Raw genomic sequence first — 14,324 nt, forward strand, 5'->3', positions numbered from 1 at the left:
TGCAGCACAATATACCGCCCCAGCAGAACCAGATACCACAGTGCAGCACAATATACAGCCCCAGCAGAACCAGATACCACAGTGCAGCACAATATACCGCCCCAGCAGAACCAGATACCACAGTGCAGAACAATATACCGCCCCAGCAGAACCAGATACCACAGTGCAGCACAATATACCGCCCCAGCAGAACCAGATACCACAGTGCAGAACAATATACCGCCCCAGCAGAACCAGATACCACAGTGCAGCACAATATACTGCCCCAGCAGAACCAGATACCACAGTGCAGCACAATATACCGCCCCAGCAGAACCAGATACCACAGTGCAGAACAATATACCGCCCCAGCAGAACCAGATACCACAGTGCAGAACAATATACCGCCCCAGCAGAACCAGATACCACAGTGCAGCACAATATACCGCCCCAGCAGAACCAGATACCACAGTGCAGCACAATATACCGCCCCAGCAGAACCAGATACCACAGTGCAGCACAATATACCGCCCCAGCAGAACCAGATACCACAGTGCAGTACAATATTCTGCCCCAGCAGAACCAGATACCACAGTGCAGCACAATATACCGCCCCAGCAGAACCAGATACCACAGTGCAGCACAATATACCGCCCCAGCAGAACCAGATACCACAGTGCAGCACAATATACCGCCCCAGCAGAACCAGATACCACAGTGCAGTACAATATTCTGCCCCAGCAGAACCAGATACCACAGTGCAGCACAATATACCGCCCCAGCAGAACCAGATACCACAGTGCAGTACAATATTCTGCCGCCCGCACCACAGTATTCAACTGTATCCTGAGGACGGCAATAGAGCTGAACTGAGGAGGGCGGCCACTTGCCAAGCGCTTTAGCATCTGATGCTCTTAGCATAAGTTAATGCTGAGGGCATCAGATCATTATTTATCCGCCTGGCGGCCATGAGGAGGGTTCGGGCGGCCCCCTCTGACCACCGGACCACTGGGTAATTACCCAGTTGGCTCTGTGGCCCGTCCACCCTTACTTATATTTATTCTCATAATGAAACGCCTAGAACTAACCTTTCCGGTCTTGTTTTAAGTGGCCTCTGTAGCGATTATCCTCTAAAAACCTGTTCAGAAAGAACGTGACCACCACCTCTAAACTTGACTTTGTTCTGTGCCAACATAACAGATGCGGGTGAGCCGACCCTACATATCTGTGATACCGCATCGCCCTCACAATTCCCCGTGACTCAGGTCTCTAGCTCTGTCGGATCTCAGTCTACATCTGCCCCCTCTCCCGGAGTCCCGCGTCTGCGAATTGTAAAGTTCACCGAGAAGGAACTGGACGTCCTCGTGGACCTGGTGATAGAGAATTACTCCAAGCTTTTTGGCAATGAAGCAGACATTACTCCCAGCATGGCCAAGAATGCCATGTGGCAGGCCATAGCCAACGAAGTCAGCGCCATAGGAGTGGCTTCACGCACCAGTGATAAAGTCAAGAAGAGGTGGAAGGATGCAAAGCGCAAAATGAACGAGAAGCTGAGTGAAGCCGCCGCTCACGTTGCCGAGACGGGGCGCCGACCACCACCGCACCTAAGGCTGGCACCGTACGAGCAGAGGTTGAGAGATTTCTTCAAGCCGGAATACAGCAAAGAGGTTGACTGGAACCAAGACAAGGAAGACCTGCCCGAGGAGGTGGAAGCCGGTAAATAGTCTTATTTTGTGTATCGTGGAAAGGTTGCTTAGTTTTAGAGAAATCTGATAAATTGTTATAGTAGACTCCATGTGAAGTGCCAGGGGCCACTGAGAAAACGTGGCACCTAGTGATGTGGACGTTTCATTTCTGAAATCACATCCAGCAGACCCGCCATGTTCCCCAGACACCACTTACACGCTCTTCTACCAACTCTGGGCTCTTCAACATGTCTGGTGAGGATGACCCATTGTAACTGGGAATATGAGGGCTCAGTGGCCACACGTCATGACTGGTCATCCAGTACGGCCTTCCTGGTCTCTAGGAGGTTAGAAATGATATATCTGCTCGCCAGTGGGCTACTAACCATGTCTCAGATGTCTGGGAGTTCCTAATACCATTCATGTGTTTTTTTAGTAGGTTACTAACAAGATCCCTTGTGGTCTAGTGGGTTAGTAATACTGCCCCATCATAATTTCTTTGGTGTCTAGTGGATAAGTTCCACCCATGATTTCCAGAAGGATAACAATATCCCCGGTGGTCTAGTGGGATACTAATACTATGCATGTTTTCTAGTAGGTTAAGAACAATCTCCCTGGTGGTCTTGTGGGTTAGTAATATTGCCCCATCATAATTTCTTTGGTGTCTGGCGGCTAAGTAATACCACCCATTCTTTCTGGTAGGATAATTATATCCCTGGTGATCTAGTGGGATACTAATACTACTCATGCTTTCTAGTAGGATAATAACAAGATTCTCGGAGTCTAGTGGGTTAGTAACACTGCACTTGCTTTCAAATAGGTTAATAACAATACCCATGGTGGTCTAGTGGATTAGTAATACTAACCTATCACAATAATTTCCTAGTGGATTAGTAATACTAACCTATCACAATAATTTCCTAGTGGATTAGTAATACTACCAGTGTTTTCTAGTAAGGTAATAACAATATCCTGGGTGATCTAGTGGGTTACTAATGCTACTAATGTTTTCTATTAGGATAGTAACAATATCCCTGGTGTCTGGTGCATTAGTAATACTACCCATGTTTTCTAGTAGAATAACTAATAATAATCTAGTAGAATAGCTGTCCCTGATGTCTAGTGGTTTCTAGTAGGTATCTCTGGTAGTTTAGTGGATTAGTAATCCTACCTGGTGTCTGGCGGGTTAGTAATACTACCCATGTATTCTGGTAGCATAATAACAGTATCCCTGGTGTCAAATGGCTAAATAATACTACTTATGCTTTCTAGTAGGATAATGGCATTGTCCTTGCCTGGTACTGGATTCCCCTTGTTTACTAATTGGTTAATTATATCCCTGGTAGTCTAGTGGGTTATTAATGCTACTCATATTTTCTAGAAGGATAATATTATGTCTGGTGTGTTAGTAATACTTACCCATGTTTTCTAATAGGATAACTAATAATAATGAAGTCCAAGAACTATCCCTGGTGTCTAGTGGATTAGTAAAACTGCCCTAGTGCAAATAACAATATCCTTGGTAGTCTAGTGGGTTAGGATGCTACCCTATGATAATTTTGTTGCTGTCTAGGGAATAAGTGATACTACCCATGCTTTCTAGTAGGATAATAACAATATCCCTGGTGGTGTAGTGGGTTAGTACTATTACCCATGTTATCTAGTAGGAGGACAATATCCCTGGTGGTCTAGTGGGTTAGTACTATTACCCATGTTATCTAGTAGGAGGACAATATCCCTGGTGGTCTAGTGGGTTAGTACTATTACCCATGTTATCTAGTAGGAGGACAATATCCCTGGTGGTGTAGTGGGTTAGTACACACGTTTATTAGTCTAATGATAACCAAGTCCCTGGTGTCTAGCAGGTTAGTATTTATGACAGTTGTTTAGTACCACTGGATATCCCTTTTTTTCAGTATTCCTGTATCTCCCTGGTCTTTAGTGGGTTACAGTGGATTTATCCCTGGCTTGAAAGGCAGATATGGACCATTTTCTGCCGACCGTTGCCATCTCTTTGTAAGACCAAGGAGCGTGACAGATGGTGAGCGATGGACGACACCTGTCTACGATGACAGGGACATGGCCATCAAGGGGTTTGGTTACATTTCATTATCAGGCCTGGTTCAGACAGTAAAGGACTGTGGGACAAGTGGAGTTATAGGAAAAGCGGCGTCAGAAGAACGAATGAGATTGAAAGAACCAACAAAGAAAATCCCTAGGTTTCCAGTCATGTAGAATTTGTCTAGATTTGTAGAAATTGGGAATTTGCGTTGTGGGATGATGGGGACGTGCGAGAGCCACCATGGCCACGGAGCAATAGCTGTAATACTAATAGCTGACATAAAGTTAGAACATCTGGTAACACCTTAACTCTTCTGTGTTTAGAGCCCGTAGAATGCGTCCACCCAGAGGCGGCCAGAAGCTTCTCTCCTCAATGCCAGGACGCTGCTGAGGACTCCAGCAAAGACTCCTCCGAAGAACCATCCATCATCTCGCCAGAATGTCGACCTCATCCCTCAGACGTCATGGAAGAAACGGCTCCAGAGTCGGAGCCCGACCCACCCGACCACCACCAGTTCCCCACTATAAGCAGCACCCTACACAACCTGACCTCCCACCAGCGGCAGTCCAACCTCCTCATGCAGGAGCAGAACGCCATCTTGTCTCAGATCGCGTACTCTCTGAGCCTCCTGCAGATCCAGCAGACAGATGGACTGGCCGCCTTGGGCAACATTATACAGAGGGGCATTGAGGTCATACGTCCTGCCTCATCTATGTCGCCCAATGATCGGACCACAGAGCACTCCAGCGTCCACACAGGACTGCGGCGGCAGGTGATGAACATAAGCCACGGCGATCAGCCTGTCCCCCAGAAAAGAAAAATTACCTAGTCCACTGACAGCCCCCCCAACAAATCGTGGGCAGTTCTATTGATTGTTCAGCTCCTGGTGATTATTTTTTAGAAATTGTCTTCTGAATATAAAATATTTGCTTTAATATTATTGTTTTAAATAAAGAAAAGAGGTTTTAAAAACAGTTTAGAAAAGTTTTATTTTTTGTGTGCAGTGAATGGTGGAGGGAAGGCGAGGTGTCACCCGACGAGCCCCCCCCCCCCCGAGATGTTAGGCTGCGGGTGCTGAGGTACCCAGCGGTGGTGTGGATGGAGAAGACACATGGTGGGTGCCAAGGTCACAGCTTTAGCTGTCTGTATAGGGGGCGACTAAAAGCTGAACCTAATGTGGACAACTACTCATTCATTCCACAATAGGCCATACATGGCAGCGATCATCTCAGGGGCGTCCTGAAGACCCTCTGACACAGGACTATCAATTGGTTCCAGTTGGGGCCCTGAATCAAATCATGTGAAAGGACTATTTAGGGGGTTATCTTATGAATAGTACAAAATTAATGCAAGTCAAGAATAATATGCAGGGCCGTCTTTACCAAGGGGCAAAAGGGGCAGCTGCCCTGAGCCCAGTTGCTCCTGGGGGGCCCAAGGCAGCTGCCTCTTGAGCCCTGCTAGCCACTGCCCCGGGTGTCAGGCTGTCAGCTCCACAGGGGGTGCTGCCATACTATGCAATGCCTGCCGGCACTCCAGCCAGCGAACTGTGTCTGTGAGAGCTGTGAGTGTGATCTAGGACCTTAGATGACATCATCACCATGTGACCAGTAACCTAGCAATATTACTGGTCACATGGCTATGAGGTCATCACAGGTCCTATCAGAAGTTTGCCTTAACTGTGGAGCTTTTTTTGTGAAGATTACATCAGAAAAAGGTGACAGGGGCTGTTATGCTAATATACTGTAAACTACAGTATAGTGGGGGGCTGTATACTGACTGTGGGGGCCTGTATACTGTGGGGGGGGCTGTATACTGTGTGTGGGGGCTGTATACTGTGTGGGGGCGGGCTCTATACTGTGTGGGGGCCTGTATAGTGTGGGGGGCTGTATACTGTAGGTGCTGTATACTGTGGGGGGCTGTATACTGTGGGTGCTGTATAGTGTGGAGTGCTATACTGCTGTGCTGTATAGTGTGGGGTGCTGTATCGTGTATAGTTTGGGGTGCTGTATACGGTGAGGTGCTGTACTATATACTGTGGGCTGCTATATACTGTGGGTTGCTGTATACTATAGGGTGCTATACTGCATACTGTGGGTTGCTGTATACTATAGGGTGCTATACTGCATACTGTGGGGTGCTGTATACTATAGGGTGCTATACTGCATACTTAGGTTGCTGTATACTATAGGGTGCTATACTGCATACTGTGGGGTGCACTGTAACACTAGGGTGAGCCGAGCTTCGGTCTCCTTCCTGCAGAGCGGTGCCCACCTCCAGCCTGAGCCCAGCTGCCCAGAGCACTGATCCTGAGCCGCTGGAGTCTTCAGAACTGGAAGTATTTACAGTCATTCACTGTACTCTACCAGATGTGTGGATTTGTTGTGTGTGTTGTGGTGGAGGGCGTGATTGCATGCTAGGGTGTGGGAAGGCGGGATCCAGGGGGCCCAAGTCAATTTTTGCCCAGGGTCCAATCAATATTAAAGACGGCCCTGATAATATAGGTCATGACAACCTCTCTCTAACCAGCCCTGTACCTCGCGTGGATCCAGAGAGCTCTTCAGTCATTACTGTAGTTGCTCTGCTAGATTTTTTTCAGGCTAGAATTTCAGGGCCGTGACCTTTCTACTGCAGCTGGGCGGGGGGGGTCCTTTCTGCTGCAGCTCTATCCCTATCACAGTTCAAGGGCATGTCCATTCTCAGGTCGGTGTGTCTTTTCTGCTGCAGCTTTCCCACTCTGACTGTCACAGCTTTTAACAGTAGATACAGTTGAAGGATGGTACTGGGCATGTGTGACCACCACAGCGAGGTGGACAGAGACATGAAAAAAAAAAAAACTGCCGGTGGCATTTACAAAAGTATTTCTATCCAGATGCCGGTCTAAAAAATGTAGATTATTTTTCATGGGACAACCCCTTTTAACCCATAAATGTCTATTCTATAATACAGTTTTACACTCTTCGATGGCCGGGAAAGCGGATACGTTAACTGCATTTGCTTTTACTCCCAGGTTTGTGGCCACATAGACCTACATTCTACCAAATCCCATGATGTCCCAGTGACTAAAGCAGTCCTGGATACTAGTCCCAGAACACCATTTATTTGTGGCCCTTTATGTTCTATGACATGGAGAATTCGAGATTTCGGGGCCCTATCTTTAGGAACCACATGACTTACTGCAGCACATATCGGGGGTTGTTTTTGGGGGTGCAGCCAAGATAAGTGATGGAGAATACTACTGAAAAGTACTCATTCTGTGATGCTCCTGTATGGTAACACGCCGGCCACCCCTTGACCCGTCTCTTCTGTCCTGAAGAGAGTTAAAAAGCTTCCGACGCTGAGGTTGAATGGTGGCGCTGGGGGCTAAAGACCCCGGTTTAAATGTATCCTTTTGTCTGTCCCACAAGTGGTGTAATCACATCTGAACGTGAGGACGTTGTAAATGGTCTCCCCTCTTGTGTAACCAGATCTGCGAGTTGAAGCAGAAGTCTGACATTTATACTCCCTACGACTGATTGCACAGAAATAGTTACGGAGTGTAGCACTAAAAAGAAATACGTTGGGTCCCTCGTGGGTGGGGTTTGGTTCCTCATGGGGTGGAGTCACTTGTCCTGCAGCTATTATTGTAGGTTACACCTTTATGGTTGGGGGCAGCTGGGTCAGATTATTCTTTGGTTTTCTCACTTGACTTCAATGAGAATTTCCAATTGATGTGTCCTTTGTGCTTCCTTCAAGCTATTTGCCAACTAAAAAAAATCGGTAGTAATGGCTTCCATGCCCGAAATGCGAATGGTCGTCTCGTTGTGCATCGGTATATTGTGAAGAAGGTCCAAACCTTGTTATAAATAGAGCTGTTCAGTCGTCATGATTTTGTATATTGTTTTTCTTTTACTTGTTCCAACTTTCTGAAGCTGCCTGCAGTGTAAAGCATGAAGGTTGTCACTCTGATTGACATGGCCACACACAGGGACCTGTCTAGATCTGTGTTATCTCCATGCCTACTCAGCTGTATATTCTAGTGTAGATGAAAAGGTCTAGGACACAACAAATTCAAAAAATTCTGGCAATTCCAGAGAATTGGAAATGCTGCGAAATATCGGTAAGGTTTATGTTACAAGGTCGCGACTTCTCCATACCCGATGCTTGTTTGTAGAACAGTATTGAGGCATACTATGGAGCTGATGTGATGGTGGACACTTGCCCTGGCCACTGGTGTGCAGATATCTCACCCGGTGCAGCCAGTGAAGAAGTTGTGGGAAGCTTCATTAAGCCTCCTTCCCCCAAATTGAACAGGGTCTTGTCACTAGTTGCAGGGTAAGTGATTTTTTTGGGCTCTTCATTCCATTGAAATAAACGGACTCCACACTTCCATTCTAAGCCAAGAATATAGTGGAAGGAAACACCAGCCCTGCACCAAGAGCCGACAACCTTGGTTCAAGACATTGGTTGGGGACTGCAGTTCTCGGATACCCAAAATGTTTTTGATAAGTGATGGAATGAGAAGACTGGAGAGTTCCTTTTAAAGGGGTTTTCCAACATTTTAATACTGATGGCCTATCCTCTGTATAACTCATCAGTACATGATTGGTGGGGGTCTGACACCTAGGAGCCACGCCGATCAGCTGTACTTCTCTCTGCTTTTCCTAGGCCGAGGACGTCACGTTCATTGTTCCCATGGCCTAGGGGCAGCTCAGCCGCTATACAATGTAGAGCGCTGGGCTTGGTGAGCATCGAGAAGGCAGCGATGCTCACAGGAGTGCCTTCTCAAAACAGCTAATCGGTGGGGGTCCCTGTTGTCAGACTCCCACCGATCAGATACTGATGACCTATTCTGGAGGATAGGTCATCAGAAGTAAAATGTCGGAAAACCCTTTTAAGACGCAGGTAAAACTATGTTGACCCTCTGAATATAAGAAGGAGATGGTGTTGACCGGTTGCTTCAGGTCAACAAGGGTCAAATTCAGTCCCTGCCAGTGCGCCGTGATGACTTTCACCCCTGTGCATTGGCACTGATCCTGCAGATAATTCTTTTCTCTTCTTCTTACTTGCTCCATAGACAGTAATGCAGCCTCCAGGATGCAAGAGATGACGGAAATGTGGATAAACCAGACGTCTGAAGACACAGAAACCGCTGAACGTTCCAACCAAGGTAAACGGAGAGACTGCATAACATACAAACTGTACACCTGCCAAAGTGGAGAAATACAGACAGAACACCTTCCTGCTGCTAGAATAATACCCAGGTCTAGCCAGATCTGCTGAAACCATGTCCAGTTCAACCTATATGTGCCCAAATTATACACAGTTTTGAAAAGCCATGCCATGTTCTTCCTAGACCATGCCTAGATGCCTAGTTCACCTTGTATAGGCACAAACCTTGTCTGAGTTTATCCAAAATCTTCTCAAAGGTAACAGTGCCAACCAGTGGTATGGCATGCTTTGGCACATATGGTCCAGGTCTTCTCATGTATGTCAGACCATGGTACTGATTAGCCTATTGACTGGAACTGCTATCTTGTAGCTCTGGGTTCAGACTTGACCAGGGGAAGCCGGGGTTTGACTGCACCCTCAATAACAAGTCATGTCTTATATTTTACAGAGAACAGACGAGAGATCACAGCGGTAGACGGGCCAGCTGGCACACACTGCTTCCTCAATGGATCATACTATAGGTGGAGCAGTTGGCACAATCACGTCGGCATCCTTTCACCTCTGCCCCAGCAACGAAGAGAGAGGCCATACCAGTGCAATGAATGTCCTAAAACCTTCTCTGACCTATCCCGTTTCCTCAGACATCAGATCAGTCACACAGGGGGAAGACCGTACCACTGTCGTCACTGCGTGAAGACTTTCAGACAACCCTACGAGCTCATGGTTCACCAGAGAGTTCATACAGGGGAGAAGCCATACCAGTGCACAGTGTGTGGCAAAAAGTTCATCAAGAACTCAATCCTGAAGGTTCATCAGCGAATTCACACAGGAGAACGGCCATACAAGTGCACTCAGTGCTCCAAGAGCTTCGTCCAGTCCCATCATCTGAAGACTCACCAGCGGACCCATGTAGGCGGCAGGCTGCAGAACTTCTAGAGGGACCTCAAGACTGGGAGACTTTTCTGGGGGGGGGGTCAAGGGATGTTGATCAGAATCATTGATTGAATATGAGGTCCCTTAATTCCACTGAGAAAGAATGAAAGGAGTCGAAAGTTAAAGATCATGGTGATGAGAAGCAATGAAAGGGACTGTAAATGTCCTTATAAAGACAAGAGGTTGTAATTACACCTGATAACCAACCCCACAACCATTTACAATTACCTTTATGGAAATTCACCCCTTGAGTCATAACAGATTAAGGTCTGGTTCTACATTTTTCTTTGGGGGATCGGTACAAATTTCCACTAGGAAAGTCTTGCCAATTCTTGACGATATCTAGTCTTTTTACAGGCCAACGTATCTGAATTCGGACTGGTGGGCAGCTTGATATAGGTTTGGCTTTGGGTCAGCTCCGTTGACTTACAGGACTTATCAAGAGGTCCTACATGACCACCATAGATTTCGAAAGTGTTGTCTATCCTAAAAACCTCCTGATCTGGAGAGAATGAGAAAGAAAATTTGATGATAATAATGAGGGGCATATCTCTCGGGGTGCAGAGGAGGCATTCAGCCTCACCTTGGCTGACAACAAGGAGCACTAGACAATATTCACCTGTCCTACAGTCGGCCTTTGCGCAGGCTGACATCAGAGAACAATAAGGCTGGGGCTACGTGACAGCGCTAAGTCACACAATCTTGGGAGCTGCTACTAGTCTATATACGAGGCTCGTGAATTTTGTTGGAATCTTTTATGCTTTTTACAAGAAACTGGACGTGTGGGGTCTGGTGGGACATTTCAGTAGAGAATATTCTTCTTGGTAGACGTGAACTGCTTTCTTCCAGGACACCATCACCAGGACTCCTGTCCAGCTGCCTGACCTTCATCATTTGGATTCTCAGCTAAGAAACTACTTCACTTCAGTAAGTTTTCAATTTACAGTGCAACCTCTCCACAAGGCCACCATGTTTACTAGACATCTTCTTTGGGAAGACTACCCCACCCCAACTAAACCACTTTTCGGTACTATTTTGTGCAGTCAGGTAAAGCTTTTACACATTGTCTCTATAATAATGGCATCCCCAGTGCTCCCACAATTGTGCCATCCGTAGTGTCCAATTTAAGGGTGACAAACCTAGGGAGTCGTTTACTAAGCTGAAATACGTCTAGAATAGAAGTATTTCAGGCACAGATGGTGGCACGACTGTTAGTTGCACCGCTATCCGTGACTTCGCCCCGCTCACACCAGTTGTGGGCGGAAAAAAGGGACGGGCCGGCAGCTCTGCACAGTGGTACATACTCATTATATAATGATGTTAGGTCTTGTACTCCAGTCACAGCTAGAGCTGCATTCAAAAAAATATTGCTTACCTGCCCGTTGTGGGAGATGTAGTGTTTGCACAACATTCTACATTAAAACTTAAAAACACCACATTTCCCACAAAGTAATGCTTCTGGGGGCGTTGGATCATAGCCAAGCCCTTTGGCACGTGTAAGTACGGGTGACAGCTAATAGAATGGTAAATGCAGCTTGGGATGTGACTGGAGTATATCATATAACATTCTGTGCTTCTGTTCTTTACTGATCAGTCAACTTCTCTTTTTCAGCCGGGATCTTTGCTGGGTATTTTGGATATCTCCTGGTGTCTCCAGAGACCTCTGACATCTTATCCCTCCCATCTTGCTCGATGAAGGTGACACTCAACATCTCGTGTCTTTTATTCAACCTCAAGCCCCTGAGAAGATTCTGGAGTCAGCAGGGTTTAGTTACATCAAAGACTTTTGGTGAACTAGACGTCTCAGTCCATGGGTGCGAGCATCACTCATCATACGTGTCAGAGACGTACAGCTGACCTCAGGGGTCACCTCCTGATCAATAAACAGATTAAAACATCTTCTCGCAGTGAAGGAGATTCTGATATTATTGGTGACAGAGGGTAACTCGAGGGCGGGACAAATCCACCGACAGCCAACCAGACAAAACATCTGCTCCTCACAGTAAAGGACATTCTTATATTGGTTACATAGGGTAACTCGGGGGCGGGACAAATCCACCGACAGCCAAAACATCTGCTCCTCACAGTAAAGGACATTCTTATATTGGTTACATAGGGTAACTCGGGGGCGGGACAAATCCACCGACAGCCAAAACATCTGCTCCTCACAGTAAAGGACATTCTTATATTGGTTACATAGGGTAACTCGGGGGCGGGACAAATCCACCGACAGCCAAAACATCTGTTCCTCACAGTAAAGGACATTCTTATATTGGTTACATAGGGTAACTCGGGGGCAGGACAAATCCACCGACGTACAACCAGACAAAACATCTGCTTCTAGCAGTGAAGGAGATTCTTATATTGGTTACATAGGGTAACTCGGGGGCGGGACAAATCCACCAACGTACAACCAGACAAAACATCTGCTTCTAGCAGTGAAGGACATTCTTATATTGGTTACATAGGGTAACTCGGGGGCGGGACAAATCCACCGACGTACAACAAGACAAAACATCTGCTTCTAGCAGTGAAGGACATTCTTATATTGGTTACATAGGGTAACTCGGGGGCGGGACAAATCCACCGATGTACAACCAGACAAAACATATATTTCTCGCAGTGAAGCAATTATATTATTGGTGACGAAGGGTAACTCGGGGGCAGGACAAGCCCACCTGACAGCCAACCAGACATATCAGTTGTTTCTCACAGGAAAGGAGATTCTTACATTATTGGTGACAAAGGGTAACTCAGGGGTGGGACAAGCTCTCTTGGCACCCAAGCATTAAAAATGTGCCCCCCTACAAATTTAACTTTTTCAAGGGTTTATCCCTAGTGGCACATGAGCATCCATACAAAATGCAATCTCCTGCCCCTATAAAGCAGTCTTTACAGCATCTGTTCTGAGATGAGCGCTCATATTTTAAAGGGAGTTTCCCTCAAAATCAAAGACCATTGTTAGGATCAGCCATAATTTACTAATCATAGTAGCCAAGTCGGCACCTCCACCGATCCATACAAAACAGTCTTCATCCTTTTGATTGATTGTAATTTTATTCACATTTTGGCTTATTTTTTATGTATTTTTTCACTATGCAACCTCTTATTACCCCACTAGGGGGAGCTCACGCTTTAGAAGTATACACAGACCTCAGTACTGGCAGATTAGGTGCAGTAGATGTCCCTGCCTGCATTATGGATTGGGAAGATCATTTCTTGGGCAGTACTCCTTAGGAATCAGAGATGTCCCTGTGCTCAATGTGCTGGCCCCCGAGGTCCTCCATCTGCAATTTCAAGATGGTGCCATGTATAAAAAGTTGTCGTTTTTACAGGCAGTTTTCACGGCCTTGCTTTTTCTTGTTGAACTCAAATGCTAATTTGATTTTTAATGCACTCCTCCACCACTAGGGGGAGCGGAAGAGATTCATAGCGATGGGTTTATTATGGAGTTTAGTGGGGGTAAATCTGGAAGTAATTAGCTCCCCCTACAGGCAAAAAGAATATTATCATGACTGATGAAGGGAAGCAGGGAGTTTGGAGCTCTGTCTCAGCAAAAGAAAAAAAAACTGTGCAGCTCACGTCAGGTTACTGATAAGATGCCACAGAAACAAACAAGGAGTGACTGCAGCTCCGGCTGTGACTAGATCAGGCATGCTCAACCTGTGGCCCTCCAGATGTTGCAAAGCTACAACTCCCAGCATGATAGCTGTAGGCTGTCCAGGCATGCTGGGAGGTGTAGTTTTGCAACAGCTGGAGGGCCGCAGGTTGGGCATCCCTGGCCTAGAGTATAAGTGATGTGACAGATCATGCCTTTTGCTCCAAACAGCAGAATTGTGACTGTGACTGGAGAACGAGGCATGACGTAACAGCAGAATTATGACTGCAGCTCTGGCTGTGACTGGAGAACGAGGCATGACGTAACAGCAGAATTGTGACTGGAGTATAGTACAAGATGTACGAGTAGAATTGTGTCTGCAGATCTGGCTATGACTGGAGTATAGGACATGATGTTACAGTAGAAATATGACTGCAGATCTGGCTATGACTGGAGTATAGGACGATGTTACAGTAGAAATGTGACCAGATCTGGCTATGACTGGAGTATAGGACATGATGTTACAGTAGAAATATGACTGCAGATCTGGCTATGACTGGAGTATAGGACGATGTTACAGTAGAAATGTGACCAGCTGAGCTCTGGCTGTGACTGGAGTATAGAACATGATGTTACAGTAGAAATATGACTGCAGCTCTGGCTGTGACTGGACAGAACAAGGATTTACTGTGACAGTGACGCTGGACGAGACTGTGTTTGAGTCTTTGTGACATTCACAGATGAGAGGACGAGTGAGGGTCTCGTTGGCAGCCGTCATGGCGGCTGAGCGATTCACCCCGCACATTCGCGGCAGTAGCCCCTGATGCGGAGTCTGCACAGGTTACCTCTGTATAACAGAACGTGGCCTCCATCCTGGGATCCCCTCCCCCCACAGAATCACCAGAGACATGCAGCAGAG

General features: G+C 46.6%; 1 protein-coding gene across 6 annotated transcripts in view; it reads left to right on the forward strand.

Annotated features, from left to right (window-relative positions):
- The window catches only part of LOC120997076 (zinc finger protein 12-like), a 61,308-nt gene extending 49,537 nt beyond the window's left edge, over positions 1-11,771 (forward strand). For 4 of the 6 annotated variants that reach the window (XM_040426985.1, XM_040426984.1, XM_040426986.1 and 1 more), the window contains 2 exons: positions 1,180-1,695; positions 4,050-4,693. In XM_040426985.1, coding sequence (XP_040282919.1) covers positions 1,180-1,695; positions 4,050-4,555 — 1,022 coding nt within the window. In that variant the 3' untranslated portion in view covers positions 4,556-4,693. Of the gene's footprint in view, positions 1-1,179; positions 1,696-4,049; positions 4,694-8,779; positions 8,873-9,322; positions 10,735-11,419 lie in introns of those variants that run through there. The other 2 variants (XM_040426987.1, XM_040426988.1) reach the window with 2 other exon arrangements.
- Positions 11,772-14,324: the final 2,553 nt, after the last annotated feature.

This window comes from Bufo bufo, chromosome 4 (assembly GCF_905171765.1).
Source record: "Bufo bufo chromosome 4, aBufBuf1.1, whole genome shotgun sequence".
NCBI lineage: Eukaryota > Metazoa > Chordata > Amphibia > Anura > Bufonidae > Bufo > Bufo bufo.